This window comes from Erythrolamprus reginae, chromosome Z (assembly GCF_031021105.1).
Source record: "Erythrolamprus reginae isolate rEryReg1 chromosome Z, rEryReg1.hap1, whole genome shotgun sequence".
Classification (NCBI taxonomy): Eukaryota; Metazoa; Chordata; class Lepidosauria; order Squamata; family Dipsadidae; genus Erythrolamprus; species Erythrolamprus reginae.
In genome coordinates, this window is record NC_091963.1 from 100,746,163 (window position 1) to 100,761,522 (window position 15,360).

The 15,360-nt window shown below is 38.6% G+C and overlaps 1 protein-coding gene across 1 annotated transcript in view; it reads left to right on the forward strand.

Moving 5' to 3' along the window:
* Positions 1-1,253: 1,253 nt before the first annotated feature.
* The window catches only part of MAP3K14 (mitogen-activated protein kinase kinase kinase 14), a 30,619-nt gene continuing 16,512 nt past the window's right edge, over positions 1,254-15,360 (forward strand). Inside the window, exons 1-8 of the mRNA XM_070729698.1 lie at positions 1,254-1,509; positions 4,076-4,145; positions 5,417-5,630; positions 7,083-7,685; positions 10,331-10,468; positions 13,485-13,614; positions 13,927-14,058; positions 14,274-14,378. Coding sequence (XP_070585799.1) covers positions 1,254-1,509; positions 4,076-4,145; positions 5,417-5,630; positions 7,083-7,685; positions 10,331-10,468; positions 13,485-13,614; positions 13,927-14,058; positions 14,274-14,378 — 1,648 coding nt within the window. The remainder of the gene's footprint in view (positions 1,510-4,075; positions 4,146-5,416; positions 5,631-7,082; positions 7,686-10,330; positions 10,469-13,484; positions 13,615-13,926; positions 14,059-14,273; positions 14,379-15,360) is intronic.

Consider the following 15,360-nt stretch of genomic DNA (forward strand, 5'->3'; position numbering starts at 1 on the left):
CTTGTATGCCTCACTCCAGCAGAGTTTAAAGTCCAACATTTCTGGTTTCCCGAAAGTTTCAAGATGCCATGATCAAAAGAGAAGCAAAGTTTCTTTCTTAGCTTCTAACCTTGCAAAATAGAAAGAGGATCCTTGCCATAGAAAGATACTGGAGCCTAAGCACTTAGGCAATCCCATTTAGCTATAGTTAAAAATCCATGCCCTCCTAGGTCATTATACTATACTGTAATATGTACAGTATAAGTAAAAAAGGGATTCTGTTTTTATACTAAAACAATTTTTAATATTCATTTTTAATTGTCACAAAGATTTCCTAATTACTTTAAAAAAAAAAATTCCACCAAAAACGGAAACTCATATTTTTGTGTTTGTGAATATAAAATAGTATAAAAATATATACATTGCCATTTAGCCTCATTCCCAGTTACTTTTAATCACTTTTGAAAGAGACACTGTTATGGGCAAGCTCTCCTTATTTTGGCGTAATGCATCTCTGTAAAAATATAACGACAAATTCATTTGGCCCTGAATACCCTGCACTTGCCAAGAAATTGAATGCAATTATATAATATTCCAAAAAGTGATAATTAAATAAGCATTTATAGCAGGGAATTCTAATTAGTGGACTCTGCAGAAATTTAGATTTTATGCTCCAGTTTCGATGCCTAATTTCATAACTTTTTCCTATTGTCAGGTAAATATATATTTTACATTACTCAGTAAAACTTCTATGCACACATACATATTTTATGTACAACTGATTTTTTTGAATATAAAATGAGTAAAACAGTGCAAAAGAGAAAGATAAGATTTTTGTGAAATGCTTTTTCCTTTTTTGTTGGGGGGCAAACTTAAAAAAGGAAATAAAAAGTCAGCCCAGTCAATATAAAAATGATGCTTCCATTTTGATAGAGGCAGAATAGAAAATCTATTAATGCATCACTGTATCAGCACAATCTGTTTTCTCTAAGAAAAAGAGAGTGTGAATACCAACCAAAGTTGAGACATTTCTGACTCCAGCAATTGCTTAACAGCCAATTCCATTCAAGAGTAGTTCTAAGTTGCAAATCTAATTTTTGGGCAGCAGTAAAATCATATTCTTCTCAATGGTAGAATTTAAATTTTTTTACTATCAGTTCTGTGGGCATGGCTTGGTGGGCATGGCAGAGGAAGGATACTATAAAATGCTTAAAAATGGACATCTAATGTTCTTTTCCTGGGTTTGTCTTTTAGTAACACACAAAAAATAAGAGATGGCAGTAATAGAAATAGCTTGCCAGGACCGCACAGATCCAGCTCCTGGATCTCCAAAGGATCTCCCAATGGCCAAAGGGCCAGAAGAAGTAGTGAGTGAAAAGAAAAGCAGCATTTGCAAAGTAGAAGAGCCAGGTGAAAAGCTATTCCATGAATCCTGGAAGATCCTGAATGATGTGATTGCTAAAGGAACTGCCAAGGAAGACAGTGGACAAGGGAGCTTAACCTCAATCTCCATCATTGCCCAGGCAGAATGTAAGTAGAAAATGATATATTAATGAAAGGAGGAGGAACTGAAGGTGTGTGCGAGAGAGTGGGGGAGGGGGGAATGTAAGTATAACTTTCTGTTCTGGAAATATATTGGTAGCCTTCCAATAGATTTTCAGTCTTAATAAGGACATTCAATTGGATACCATGACAATTAAAGTAGGAGTGCTTCCTGATTATTAACTGCTCTTAATTCACTTTTCTTTTCCATTTCTCCTGTCATTTCCATCTCTCTAAGTTTGAAAGTGTAAGTCACATAGAGTAAATACCATATTTATTCGCATATTAGACACACCAGAGTATAAGATGCACTTTAGTTTTGGGAGAGGAAAATTGGGGGGGGGGGATTACCTACCAGGTATTCACCTGGCTAGCATCTTTAGTCTGTTCAGCTTGAGCACATTATTTTATCTCCTGGTTAGTGCTGAAAAAGCCTTTTTCAGAGGGAGTAGGAACGAAAAGCTTGCAAAGACTTAAGGCAGGAAAAACTGCTTCAGGGGGAGTAGGGATAAAACAAATAGTGCTATAAGCCAGGAAGATCGTTATCACCATATTAGGGCTGAACAAGCCTTTTTTCAGAGGAAGTAAGAATGAAAACAAACCTGCAAAGACTTAGGGCAGGAAAAAACCTTCTTCAAAGGAAGATCATTAAGCACCTATTTAGGGGTGGGGTGGGGGTGGGGGAAGCTTCGAAAAAGCTACGTTCAGAGTATAAAACCCACCTAAATTTTCAGCCTCTTTTGGGGAGGAAAACGGTGCATCTTATACTCCAAAAAATATGGTACTTAGAATAAAATTACAATAAACCTTTGTACAGAGCGCTGGGGACAGGAAGATCTATATCTAAATGCTTATGAAATGTTGAAAGGGAATGTATACATATGTTATAGCAAGGTCTTGGCATATTTGAGTTTCTTCCCGTGTAGGATTCAGAGATTTCTGGCGACATTTCGATGAGGTCTCACTCGTCATCTTCAGGCTGGTGCTTCTGTCCTTGTTCTAGGGCGAACCCCCTAGAACAAGGACAGAAGCACCAGCCTGAAGATGACGAGTGGGACCTCGTCAAAACATCACCAGAAATCTCTTTATCCTACACGGGAAGAATCCCAAATATGCCAAGACCTTCATACCTGTACCCGTGAAAATCTACGAAAACACATATGTTATATCATTATATATAAACATAAATTATTGTTATTTAACAACTAATGTCAAATGAAATTCATTGCATACACAATATGGCATTACAGTGATCCCTCGATTTTCGCGATCTCGATCTTCGCGAAACGCTATATCGCGATTTTTCAAAAAATATTAATTAAAAATATTTTCCCACACGATGACGTCACTCTCTTCCTTTCTCATCTTTCTTTCTCTCTCTCTTTCTCTATCTTGCTTCTTCCTCTCTCACACTCTCTTCCTCCCTCTCTCATCTCTTTCTTTCCTTCTCTCTCTTTCTCTATCTCTCCCCCTCTTGCTCTCGAGCGGCGGGTGGGCAGGCGAGCGGCGGGCGGGCAGCAGCGAGGAGCCGAAGATCGGGGTTTCCCCTTTGCGTGGGCGGCGGGGAAGACCCAGGGAAGGTTCCTTCGGCCGCCCAGCAGCTGATCTGCTCCGCAGCGCCGCAGCAGCAAGGAGCCGAAGATCGGGGTTTCCCCTTTGCGTGGGCGGCGGGGAAGACCCAGGGAAGGTTCCTTCGGCCGCCCAGCAGCTGATCTGCTCCGCAGCGCCGCAGCAGCGAGGAGCCGAAGATCGGGGTTTCCCCTTTGCGTGGGCGGCGGGGAAACCCTGATCTTCGGCTCCTCGCTGCTGCCGTGCTGCCGATCAGATCAGCTGCTGGGCGGCCGAAGGAACCTTCCCTGGGTCTTCCCCGCCGCCCACGCAAACTCCACCATCTGCGCATGCGCGGCCATGGAAAAAGGGCGCGCATGCGCAGATGGTGTTTTTACTTCCGCACCACTACATCGCAAAAAATCGATTATCGCGAGGGGTCTTGGAACAGAACCCTCGCGATAATCAAGGGATCACTGTACATGTTAAAATTCTAAACAGATCTTGCATCTGAATTCCACTTTACTAAGATCTGATAAACTGATATTTTAATATAATTTGGGCATGTCTAAAAAAAAAAGTCTTTTAAATTCAGAAGTGGCCTGAATTAATTGATATTTACCATCAATTTGTTTTTGACTCATAGATACTAAATAAATTTCCTCCGTGACTGTGATATTACATGCACATATAAGTCTAGATTTGCATTGGATATTTGAAACAAATTCTAGATGGATTATTTTAACAAAATATTTGACTTCCTTCCCTTCTCAATATTTTAAAATGTATCTGTGGTCTTCCTTTATATTTTCTTAATATTTTATCAAATGTTAACTCTCTAATATGTTATTCTCTGGTTAGAAATGTGAGTATAAATTTAACACAATAATAATAATAATAATTGCCTTCACACTTCAGTGAAACTGAATTCTGTCAATGTATGTGATTTTGATATTTCTTGTTTCATTGTGGCATATCTGAACTTTTTTAAAAAAACTTTCTTTAGGTGAGATAAGCCAGGAGTTCAGTCCTACTTATTCAGAGAGGCCTTTTATTGCTCACACAAAACAATATAGGTAAGTTCTCCTTCATAAAATGCAAAACCACAATGCTCTCCCTTGCCCCTTACCCCCAATTCACTTGCATAAAAAGAGAAGGATCTTTTGAATCATCATGTTGGAAAGAGTATTCCATATCCAGATTGGAGGCCCGGAGGAGCATCATAATAGTCAAGGGCAGGGCTCTTCAACCATAGTTTGATGACTGCCATCTTGCCTGCTTTGATTCATGCACCCCATTCAGCAGAGGCCGTTGTGTTGCACTTAATTTCACTTTTTATCATAGACCAGTATCAAAACCATTGTGCTAGAATGACAAGTTTCATACTTCAGAATTTTCTGCATTACAAGACAGAATTTTTTATTTAAAATGCTATCTTTGAAATTGTTCATTAGAGATTGTCAGGACTTGGCAAGTATATATTCCTGTTAAATCATATTGTATACCATTGCAGATATATTATTTACGTAAGGTCTTAGTTCCGATGGTATAGCTACAGAGTGGTCTTACAGATTTTCAGCAAGAGTGGAGGGCCACGGTTAAGTTTTATAAGCAACATTCAAGTAAATCATTTTGCAATTGTAAAAGTTTAGAATAAATGTTTTAAAAGAAGGAAAAGATGAAGAAAGAATCAATATTATGTATGAAATGGAGGCATTCCATGACTCCTTCTTGGGTTTTGTATTTTGAAAAAAATAAAATATTTTGATTGTGACATGAAGCAATAATACCAGCAGAATAAAATGTTTCTCAGACAGCCCCCCATGCCATATATTTTATTTCTTGTTATTCACAGTCATTTTCTTTTCTGTCATGCCTAAGTTTGCCTCTTTCCCTCACCACCCCAAAATATCAATCATTCAGGAAGTCTAACCAGTAAGGTTCGTACAATGAATGTTTCAATACTGCTGGGAACAAATAAATCCGGTGCCTGGCATGGCCTTGCTTTCATTCTCATAAGGCCAAATACTTTGATACAGGGTCACTTTTGACATTCATATTAAAATATAGTTGACAAGGAAACATCTGATAAAATATATGTCCATAGTGCTTCAATGTATGATTTAAAAATTATATAATTTTATGGTTATATTTTATTGTAAATTGAAGATGAAGGATATTAGAAGATTTAAAAGAATATTTTTCACAAATGTATTCATTCTTTAGTTTGCCAACTTATTTATTATGATTATTCCAAATGTTCTCAAGTGTGCAGCTTTCAGATCTGGTAAATGGCCATGGTTTTTGTGGATTAAGCTAAAATATATCTAATACTACTTTCTGTCAGCCGCTCTTATAGCCTTGATCAAATCCCCAATAATGTGGCTCATGCAACTGAAGGAAAAATGGCTCCAGTTTCCTGGAAGGCCTTACATCGGGGCAAATCCCGGAAGAAACAGCGAAAGAGAAAGTCCTCCCTTAAAACAGCAAAAAGAGCAGCCTCCCCTGTTCGAAAGCCAAGGACTCCGGAGCAGGAGAGCTGTGTACCTATACCTGTGCAGGTAGGGCATATTCCACACTGCCTCAAGTCATGTTTGAATATAGTATTAATGATGGGCATAATGAAATCTCAGCAGTGCCTGTTATCTTTCTCAGGTGCATATATGTATTTGTACTTGAATTAACAATGTTCAAATGAACAACAGCTCAAATACCATTTTTCATCTTTATGAAAATTGTCCTGTTGCAGAATATGTTATAATACAAGGGGGGAGACAATTTTGAGGGGAAATTTTTAAAATTACAATCTACATTAGGTGAAATGTATGATGACAATATAGAAGAGGACACAGATCACTAATGGTAGCTTAGGAGCATGATTTATCATCCCTGAAATATTCAGGACTTTAACTTCTATTAATCCCAGACAATATTGAAATTAAGATCCACCATACTAGAGGGGATAAATACACAAATATTTTTATTTATGATACTCTTCTATTTTAAAAGCACTCAAATCTTTTCCTTAATAAGTTCTTAAATACGGAAAATTGCTTGTCATGAAGCACATTCTGTACCCCATTAATACATATGATGGGCAACCACTTTGCCTCTTTACGTTCTGGAGATAATTCCTAAACTTGTCCAATAAGCAGGTCTGTTTAACTAGCACATGATGACAATACCCAGGAAGCCTTAGCAAATTAGGCCCAAAATAGCAATTTTCCACCAACCTTCTTTTCTTCAGATTTAGAAGAGTTTCAAAGATTGTTTTTTTTTTATAATGATAGAGCATTGACTAAACCCGATGCAGGAAGGGTCCCTTACCAAAAAGTGTTCTAGTTTGATCAAATAGAGATTATAGTTATAAAAGCCAGGCAGAAATTGTGGAACTCCCTGTAATAATAATAATATTAAAAAATAAGAGTGGATATTTACAATTCTAGATACAGGTAGTCTTTGTCTTATGGGACTGGAGTTTCCATTGTAAATTGTTGCAGTTGTAAGTTGGCTCGGATGTGAGTGTATTATCATTTTTACAGTAGTCATTAAGTGAATCACATGTCATTAAGTTAATTCAGCTTCCTTAGTGGGCATTCTTTCTAGAAAGTGATAAAAATACAACCATATCACTGCAGAATACTGCAAGTGGTCTTAAAGAGACAATAGCCAAACTGTGATCAACTGGTATAACTCATAAAGACAAATACAGATTATAAATTACTTTTTTTCAAATCCATTGTAGCATTGAACATTATTAAAGGAATGATGGTGAGTCCAGGGTTATCTGTAAGTTATTGGTTCAAATTTATTTATAGATAAATTTCATGTAAAATCATCCCTCTGAAATGTTAGAAATTCATGTCCGTGATTCTCATCAGTTAGTTATTTTGCTTTTAACTAATTGAAATTGGACAGTTGAAAAAATAGCTTTCCTAATTCTTTGTGGGGTTAAGAGTGCAATCCTATTGGCTAGCTTTCCTGGGTAGCTGACTAGTTTATTTTTCTTCCAGGAAGATGACTCTCATTTGGGCACTCTCTTCAATATAGCTTCAAGACATTCAGAACTACGTAAGGATTTTGGTTCTGATTTCAATTCCTTTGAGAAACCAACCCAAGTTTTATCTCCTACCAAGTTGCATGTGATAAAGAACCAAGCAAAGCTAGAGTTACACAAGTTGATCAGCCCTGCTCAGTGCTTGAGTCATGTTTGGAAATCCTACACACAGGACAATTTGGGCTCTCAATTGGAGATTGTGCATCCCTCTCCTTCAAACAAATTTCCTCCTTATTTGTATGGGCATAGCTATTTGCTTCCTGCTTTAAAATCTGGCCCTCTGAAGACTTGTCTTTTTGAAGATCTTTCAAATGTAGATGATGAACGTTACCTTTCAGACTTGAATCTGGCGCATAGCTTTTCCAAATGTCATCAGTCTTCAAAAAACACTTCAGATACTTTTTCTATGGATGAATTTCTAGTAGATGCCTTGAAGGGAAATGTTACTCTTGGAGAACCAAGAAATCTAGCTTGTTTGGCCAAGACTTGGAAAGATGGATCAAATTCAAAAGCGTGCCTACAGGAAATCAATGAAAACGAAGGAGTGTTGCTTACAGAGGTGAGCTTTTGAAAACTGTTAACAGGGTAGCTCTGTACACTTTTTGATAGATCATTTGTATTACGCAAAGTAAAGATAGGGAGCCTTGTTCCTATAAGCTTGATCAAAGACAAAACATACAATTTATTACACGACAGGATATTTGAATTACAATATTTGAACCTGTATTGTAGCTTTCTATATTTCCTTAAGTGGGATAAGTCCTAAAAATCTGGCATAGAAAGAAAATATGAAACTGCAGTTTTCCTCTCCAATGGGCTAGCTTTCTAAAAAAAAAAGAGCTTTTAACAAACCAATTCAATTATCTATTTCTTTTTGTCTTGTGCTGGTATAAGAAAGAAATGACTATTATGATCTTAGAGTGAAAGTTCATTTTACTGAACTTCATTTATTGAAAATAACTTGAAACTGGTGCAGGGTTGATCTATTTCCTCTGTTTGGTTGGGTGGCGTATAGTATAGACCAGTGATGGCGAAGCTATGGCACAGGTGCCACAGGTGGCACGTGGAGCCCTAACTGCCGGCACACGAGCTGTTGCCCTAGCTTAGCTCCAGCACACATGTGCACACCGGCCAGCTGATTTTCGGCTCGCACGGAGGCCCTCCGGGGAGATGGGAGAGGGCATTTTGCTCTCCTCAAGCTTAAGGGAAGCCTCTGGAGCCTAGGGAGGGTGAAAAATAGGCCTGCCGGATCCACCAGAAGTTGGGAAATGGGCTGTTTCTGGCCTCCAGAGGCCCTCCGGAGGGGCAGAGGAAGCAATTTTTGCCCCCCGCGGGCATTGAATTATGGGTGTGGGCACTCACACGGGTGCGATAGTGTGTGCACACAAGCCTTCGGCACCCAAGGGAAAAAAGGCTCACCATCACTGGTATAGACTTAGAGCAATGTCACCTCCACCCCCTTAATATTTACCCAAATGCATTCAAGATAATTTTCATCATTGTTGTGCTCTATTTCTCTAGAGATAAGTTTTTTCTTATATACAGTATAGGGCAACTCCATCTTTTTTATTTGATCTATTTCTTTTAAATAATTTAAATCCCTCTAGCTGTATATTCCAATTTGTAGGTTTCATCCCACTAAGTTTCCGTAATGACAACAATATCATATTTGCCCTCATTTATTTGAATTTCTAATTCACCCTGTTTATTCCTCCTATCCACTGCTTTATCCACTGGTGTATAGACATTTGAGTCTTGTTGACTCTGTGTTTACATCCTATTTGTTCATGTTTGAATATTACCAGAAGAAATTGCTGAGTTCACTCTTTATGTTAAACCTTAATGTGTTTGCTTTTGCTTTACTGTAGTATGATATGTGAACAAAATTGCTGTTCTTTATAAACTCGTAATTTATCAAGTTTATCATTTACATGATATAATTCCATCCTATTATACCTTACTCAACAACCCACAGTAGACACAGTCACTGGTGATTCACACAACATGCCATAATGGCTCCATTTGGTTTTGGTATTGAAATGCAGATGGTGTTTTTAAGGTTTGTGTGAGAACTAGGACATTTTTATTCAACAAATTAATATTTGGCTTACTATTTGGCTCCCAATAATAAAACTGGACATTTAGGTAGATAGATTGGTTCTAGACTCTGGACAGGCAGGAAGAAATATATCATGACATAACATTTTTGACCCCCACCCCCCCACCCCATGAAATTTATTGCCAATAGAAAAGGAGATGAACACTAGTTTCTAGCAATGTTGGAAAGCATTACACGAATTCATGACTGTAACCCTATGAAGCTATAATGTATGAGTAATACAGTACAGTATAGCAGTAAGAATACCCTTGATCCCGGTCACTATTGTGTATACAGTTTGGAAGACTCTTGTTCTGCTGTTTTGTTAAGGCTTTGTGAGCATGATGCTGTATCTTGGTTTTTGATGGTCATGATGTTTAAAGAGCATTTCCTATGTGTATTTATTTTTTGAAAGTAAATTAATTGGAAGAGTTTAAAATGTTTCCATGCAAGATATGCATTTATCCTAGATTTTTATTGCATGAAACTGCTAATAGAAATCCTAGGTTTCTTATAGAGTCAAAGGTGGAAGGGATACAGAGAGGATTTCTTTCTGTGAAAGATCTGCTCCTTATTGCCCTTTGCAATAACTGGTGTGTCTCCTGAATTCGTGATACTTTGTCACTCCCTGTTTGCGGATCTCATTTTGTGATGTATCTTTCTTCTCTCTCCAAATTGTGCTGCTTCCTAGGATTACGTAAGGTTCCTTTGAAGCAAAAGACAGGTACTATTCTTCCTAGGGGTAGGAGAAACACATAGGTAAACCATCCAACTTTCTCACTGCTGATTCTGGGCACTAAAACTAGAATAGCTACAATTATGTGAGTTGCAGTTGGAGAGAGAGAGAGAGAGAAAGAGAAAACCCACTAGATTGGGGAGAACTAGTCTTCCATAAAAATTAAACAAAAGGAATTTGTTCAAAGGAAATGTCTAAGGCTCAAGGAGAGAGAAGAATCAATAAACATGGCAGGATTATTTGGCTTTAAAAGGCAAGCTCTGAAATGTTTTTTTTTCTCCTGTTCTTGACAATAATTTTGGCAGGGAGCTAATTCATCCTCTCCTCAAGGGCTCTTTTCCTTTTTTGTTTCCTGGTTGCTAATCTACAGAAACTCAAAGCAGTCGATTATGAGTACCGAGAAGAGGTTCACTGGACTAAATCTCAAGGTTTGCTCGGCACAGGCTCTTTTGGAGAAGTGTACAAAGTGGAGGACAAACAGACCGGCTTTCAGTGCGCAGCCAAAAAGGTACAGTGGTACATTATGCAAATCTGTTGCCTCCAAGGGAGGGAAAGCAGCACCAAAAAGAGGAAATGAAGGTTGCTTCCCTTTTCAGTGGAACTGCTGAAGGCTGGAGCCGTCACAGCAGTGATGCTTTGCGGAAACTTATTTCTCACATCCGCAAGGTCAAGGCTGAAGGCATTGCCATGGTGACACCAAACAGTGGAATATCCAGCTGGTTGTGGGTGTAATGGGCTGCCAGGGAAGGATCACTATTATGTAGTGGTGAAAATATTGTCCTGTTGAGGCAACCTTAGCTGCTTTCTTGCATGGCAGAAATCATTTGTACAGTTTGTAACAAGTTCAGATAATAATAATAATAATAGAAGATTCTTTATTCTGATCATTGAATCCTGGCAATTTGTCTTGGGTTTCTTCTTCTATGATATAATTGTCGTTTACTCCTCATCCAATGAAATGGACTTCAGCCACGTCAGTTCATGATGTAATTGAAGTATTAGTCTTAAAAATACCAACAATCTCTATATTTGAGGACAAAATATGGTGCTGCGGTATAAGTCACAACTTTTATGCAGTTTTATAAGACAAAGCTGTAGCTTTAAGCTAGTAGCTGGAACTGATTTGTAGGTGTCTAATCCTTTTTGTGACACAAAGTGTGCTTTGCTGGCATCTTCAGCAGCAGTCTAGACTTCCTACTTCCAGTGCATTTTCTCATGTTTAATGCTGTTATTGTGTTTAAGACACAAGGGGGAGCTAAGTTAACTAATTGGGAAGCTCATATGCCTGGAATTTTCTCTGATGTGTGACTGTGTGCAGAAATCCTGAGGTTGTTATTTGTAATCCCTTTTTTCCTCCTTTGTTCTGAATTTCCATTCCTTGTTTCATTTTCTGATCCATCAATTGCCAGCAACTACCACGTTAATGATTAATATTTTCCTTCTCTTTGGTGACTATTTTCCTTTACAGTCTTTTTGTTTTACCAGACTATATATAACCAGTTCTCATTTTAGCTTTTCTCTTCTCTGTAACACGGGGCAGACTATATTTTAATGTCTGGGTTGAAAAAGCAAGCCGGAAAAAGAATATTTATTTAGCTTCATTCATACCAAAAAAAAACCCTACTATAATACCTTTAGTTTATTTTTGAACGGAAAGCACAATGTGATTTAGCTTTCAGATCCCAATACAGTGATCCCTCGATTTTCGCGATCTCGAGCTTCGCGAAACGCTATATCGCGATTTTTTCCCACCCGATGACATCACTCTCTTCCTTCCTTTCTCATCTTTCTTTCTCTCTCTCTTTCTCTATCTTGCTTCTTCCTCTCTCACACTCTCTTCCTCCCTCTCTCATTTCTTTCTTTCCTTCTCTCTCTTTCTCTATCTCTCCCCCTCTTGCTGGCGGGCGGCGGGCGGCGGGCGGGCGAGCGGGGGCATCAGTGAGGAGCTGGGGTTTCCCCTTTGCGTGGGCGGCCGGGAAGACCCAGGGAAGGTTCCTTCGGCCGCCCAGCAGCTGATCTGCTCGGTAGCGCAGCAGCAGCGAGGAGCCGAATCGGGGTTTCCCCTTTGCGTGGGCGGCAGGGAACGCAAACTCCACCATCTACGCATGCGCGGCCATAGAAAAAAAGGGCGCGCATGCGCAGATGGTGTTTTTACTTCTGCAACCCTACATCGTGAATAATCGATTATCGCGAGGGGTCTTGGAACGGAACCCTCGCGATAATAGAGGGATCACTGTATCACTATATTGAAGCACAATTTTGATTTGTTCTTGCTTGTTTGTCTTATCTGTTCAGTAGGCCACAGAGATGTGAATTAAAAGCCATGAAAAAGAAATACTTTTCGATTGAAACTGCTCTTGTTTGCTCTCCCCCCACCATCCCTTGCTGCTTCTTACTCATTTTGGAGCTGGTCATATTTTTATATCAATTTTGTTATCAAGACCTCTGCTCATGCCCGGATCTTTTGGTTTTTGTTTTGTTATTCTGCTTTCTGTAACTTCAATATTGAAAATGCAGCTTCAGTGGGACCAAATGCCAACTGTCTTACTAGCCTTCCCAAAACAAGTAAACACTTTTGGGAGATTTGGATTTTCAAAAGCAAAACTTTATTGGAGACACCATTTTGGTACTGAAGAATCAAAAACAGCTCTGGTTTTTCCAAGCAAATGCTTTCCTTGTTAAAAAATAGTGTCCCTTTGTCCCCACCCCGGGTGATTATATTGTCCAATTATGTGATGTCCTTTTGTTCTTGAACAGTCCACCTTCTTTCCAAAGCACCTGCAGTCATGACCTTGAGGGTTTCCAGGTTCTCACGGTCCATGTACAAATTCTCAGCACATCATTCCATCCTTCCCCCCTCCTAGTTCATTGGCAAGTTAAAAAGAGATAAGGTTCAATTTTGACTACAATTAAATAAATCTTGTTGCTTAAGATGATGGGTGAGATAGGGATGTCGATCAGTTTAGTTTCAGTACTGATGATGGGACAGCATTTTCTACTGCAAATTGGGACAGTAAATAGCTGGGAATAAACATATTATATGGGACTGATAACCATCCTCAATCATTTCATTACTGCAGTTTGTTTGATAAAATGAAATGTGGCATTATGTGTTTTATGAGCTGAGCAATTGTACAGTCAATTTTGTTAGGATCTGTCTCTTCCATTTCAATTTTTTTCTGCCTCTCATTCTCATCTCTTGTTCAGTTAAGCAGCTGAGAATCATAATCCTTTGTAATTAAGGTCAAGTAGGTATAGGTACCAAGTGGTCTGTTTGCCTCTATTTCCTTAAAAATAAGACATCCAAATACCCCAACTTGCTCCATCTTCTGCTTTCTCAGATATACTCTGAACTTTCCAGGTCCTGAGTTTCTTTCTCCACTCAACTCATGTTTAATTCATTTGAAGAAACAATATACTGGACTAGATGATATTACTTTATTTTAATTTTATGTGAAAGCCATCATTTTTCTATTTAAAGTCAATATTGTTTGAACCATTTTTTCTCATACTTCTCTATCTAGGTACAAGTTGAACATTTTCGGGCTGAAGAGTTGTCAACGTGTGCTGGAGTGACACATGTCAACGTCCTTCCATTATATGGAGCAGTGAAAGAAGGCCAGTGGGTTACCATCTTTATGAAACTGATGGAAGGTAGGTGATCAAGAACAGAGATAAGATATTAGGAATATTTAAATGGTTGTCCTCTAGGACTCCAAGAACCCTCTCACAGTTGTACTGTTGAGCGAAATAGCACATATACTATACCTGTGCTTAAATGTAGAACCTTATTTTTTCACAACAATTGTACATTGTTGTCCTTTAAATAAAGGATCCACAATTGCAGATTTATTGACTATTATGCCACAATATTTTTTCTATAGACTGAAGACGCTAATGTACTTCTTGGTGATTGGCTAATAACAGGAATAATTTTCTCTGAATGATGGGAATCTTTCCTTCTAGGTGGGTCACTCGGCCAGCTAGTTAAGCAGTGTGGATACCTACCTGAAGACAGAGCTCTTTATTATCTCAACCAAACATTGGAGGCCTTGGAATACCTCCACGCCCACAATATTCTCCATGGAGATGTAAAAGGTAAGATTATCATTAAACAGCCAACTCCAAGTAGCAAAGCATTATATAATTATATATTATGTATATAATATATATATTATAATATATATAAATCTGCACTTCTGGTTCTCAGTAGTAAAGTCAAAATGTCAGGTGAGAAGAACTAGGTGGTCTTGTTATAATATTATATATAAGTATTGATGGCCTAAAAACCTTGCATTTTTTTCTTTTGGCAGCTGACAATGTCCTTTTATCTGGTGACAGAAGCCATGCTGTTCTTTGTGATTTTGGTCATGCAGCTCAACTTCATCCAGATGGCATAAGGAACTATTTAATGACAGGTAACACGGCAGGTTCTGAAGATGCTGTTGATATAGGAGCATTGGGTGGCTTTTTCCTTCATGTTCTAAATTTGCAACTCAGCCCTGAAAACAAATACCTTAGAGGTGTTTGTTTTACCAAACTCTAGTATCAGATATAAAGATGTATCTTTATTTCTGACTCAGTATTTTAGGCATAATTTTTAGGGTATCATCTATTTTTTTTAAATGTTATATGGTAACATATGCAAACTATCTTCTGCCCATAATCTTTATCCAACAATTTTATATATTATGCAAATTGAGCTACTCAGGGTACTTTACCAAAAAGAAAACTGCCTCAAATTGGAGGGAAAATAAAATTATAAAATTTTATTAATTTATAAAATCATATCAAAAATCCTAGGTAATATAGACTGGAGATAAAATTTTCTTTGCCTTGATGCTGTTAATGCCTCAAGGCAAAGAAAATTTTGCCTTGATGCTGTTAATGCCTTGAGAAGGAAGGCTAAAGCGAAGGCGGAGCCAGCGGAGGAGCTAAACGGACGGTGTGGAGTTGGGCTCTGTTATACACCTCCGTTTTTATAGGTTCTCTTTGGTCCCTTGAGGGCCACAGACCCTGCGGTCAGGGGTCTGACGGATTGGGGGTGACGCTAGTTCGATCGCGAGGCGGCAGCCCGATCAACGGAGCGATCAATCCCCTTCACGATTGAGTGCCTGTAAGCTAATGCCTTGGGAAGGAAGGTTAAAGTTAGCAAGGAAAGGAAAGCTTAAGAGCTTCACAAGCATCTCCCAAATAGACTGCTGCTCGTTGTGGAATTCTGCCACATGGCCCAGTGATAGACAAGCTTGTCATCCCTACCTCAACTTCTTGAACTCCTGAGATCTTAAAAAAATGAATGATCAATCAGTGACAAGGATGCAGTGAGGAGGAGACCCAAGGAACTGCAGGGACCCCAAAGGATGGAAAGTGGGACATGGGATATCAGAATGGGGGGAGATT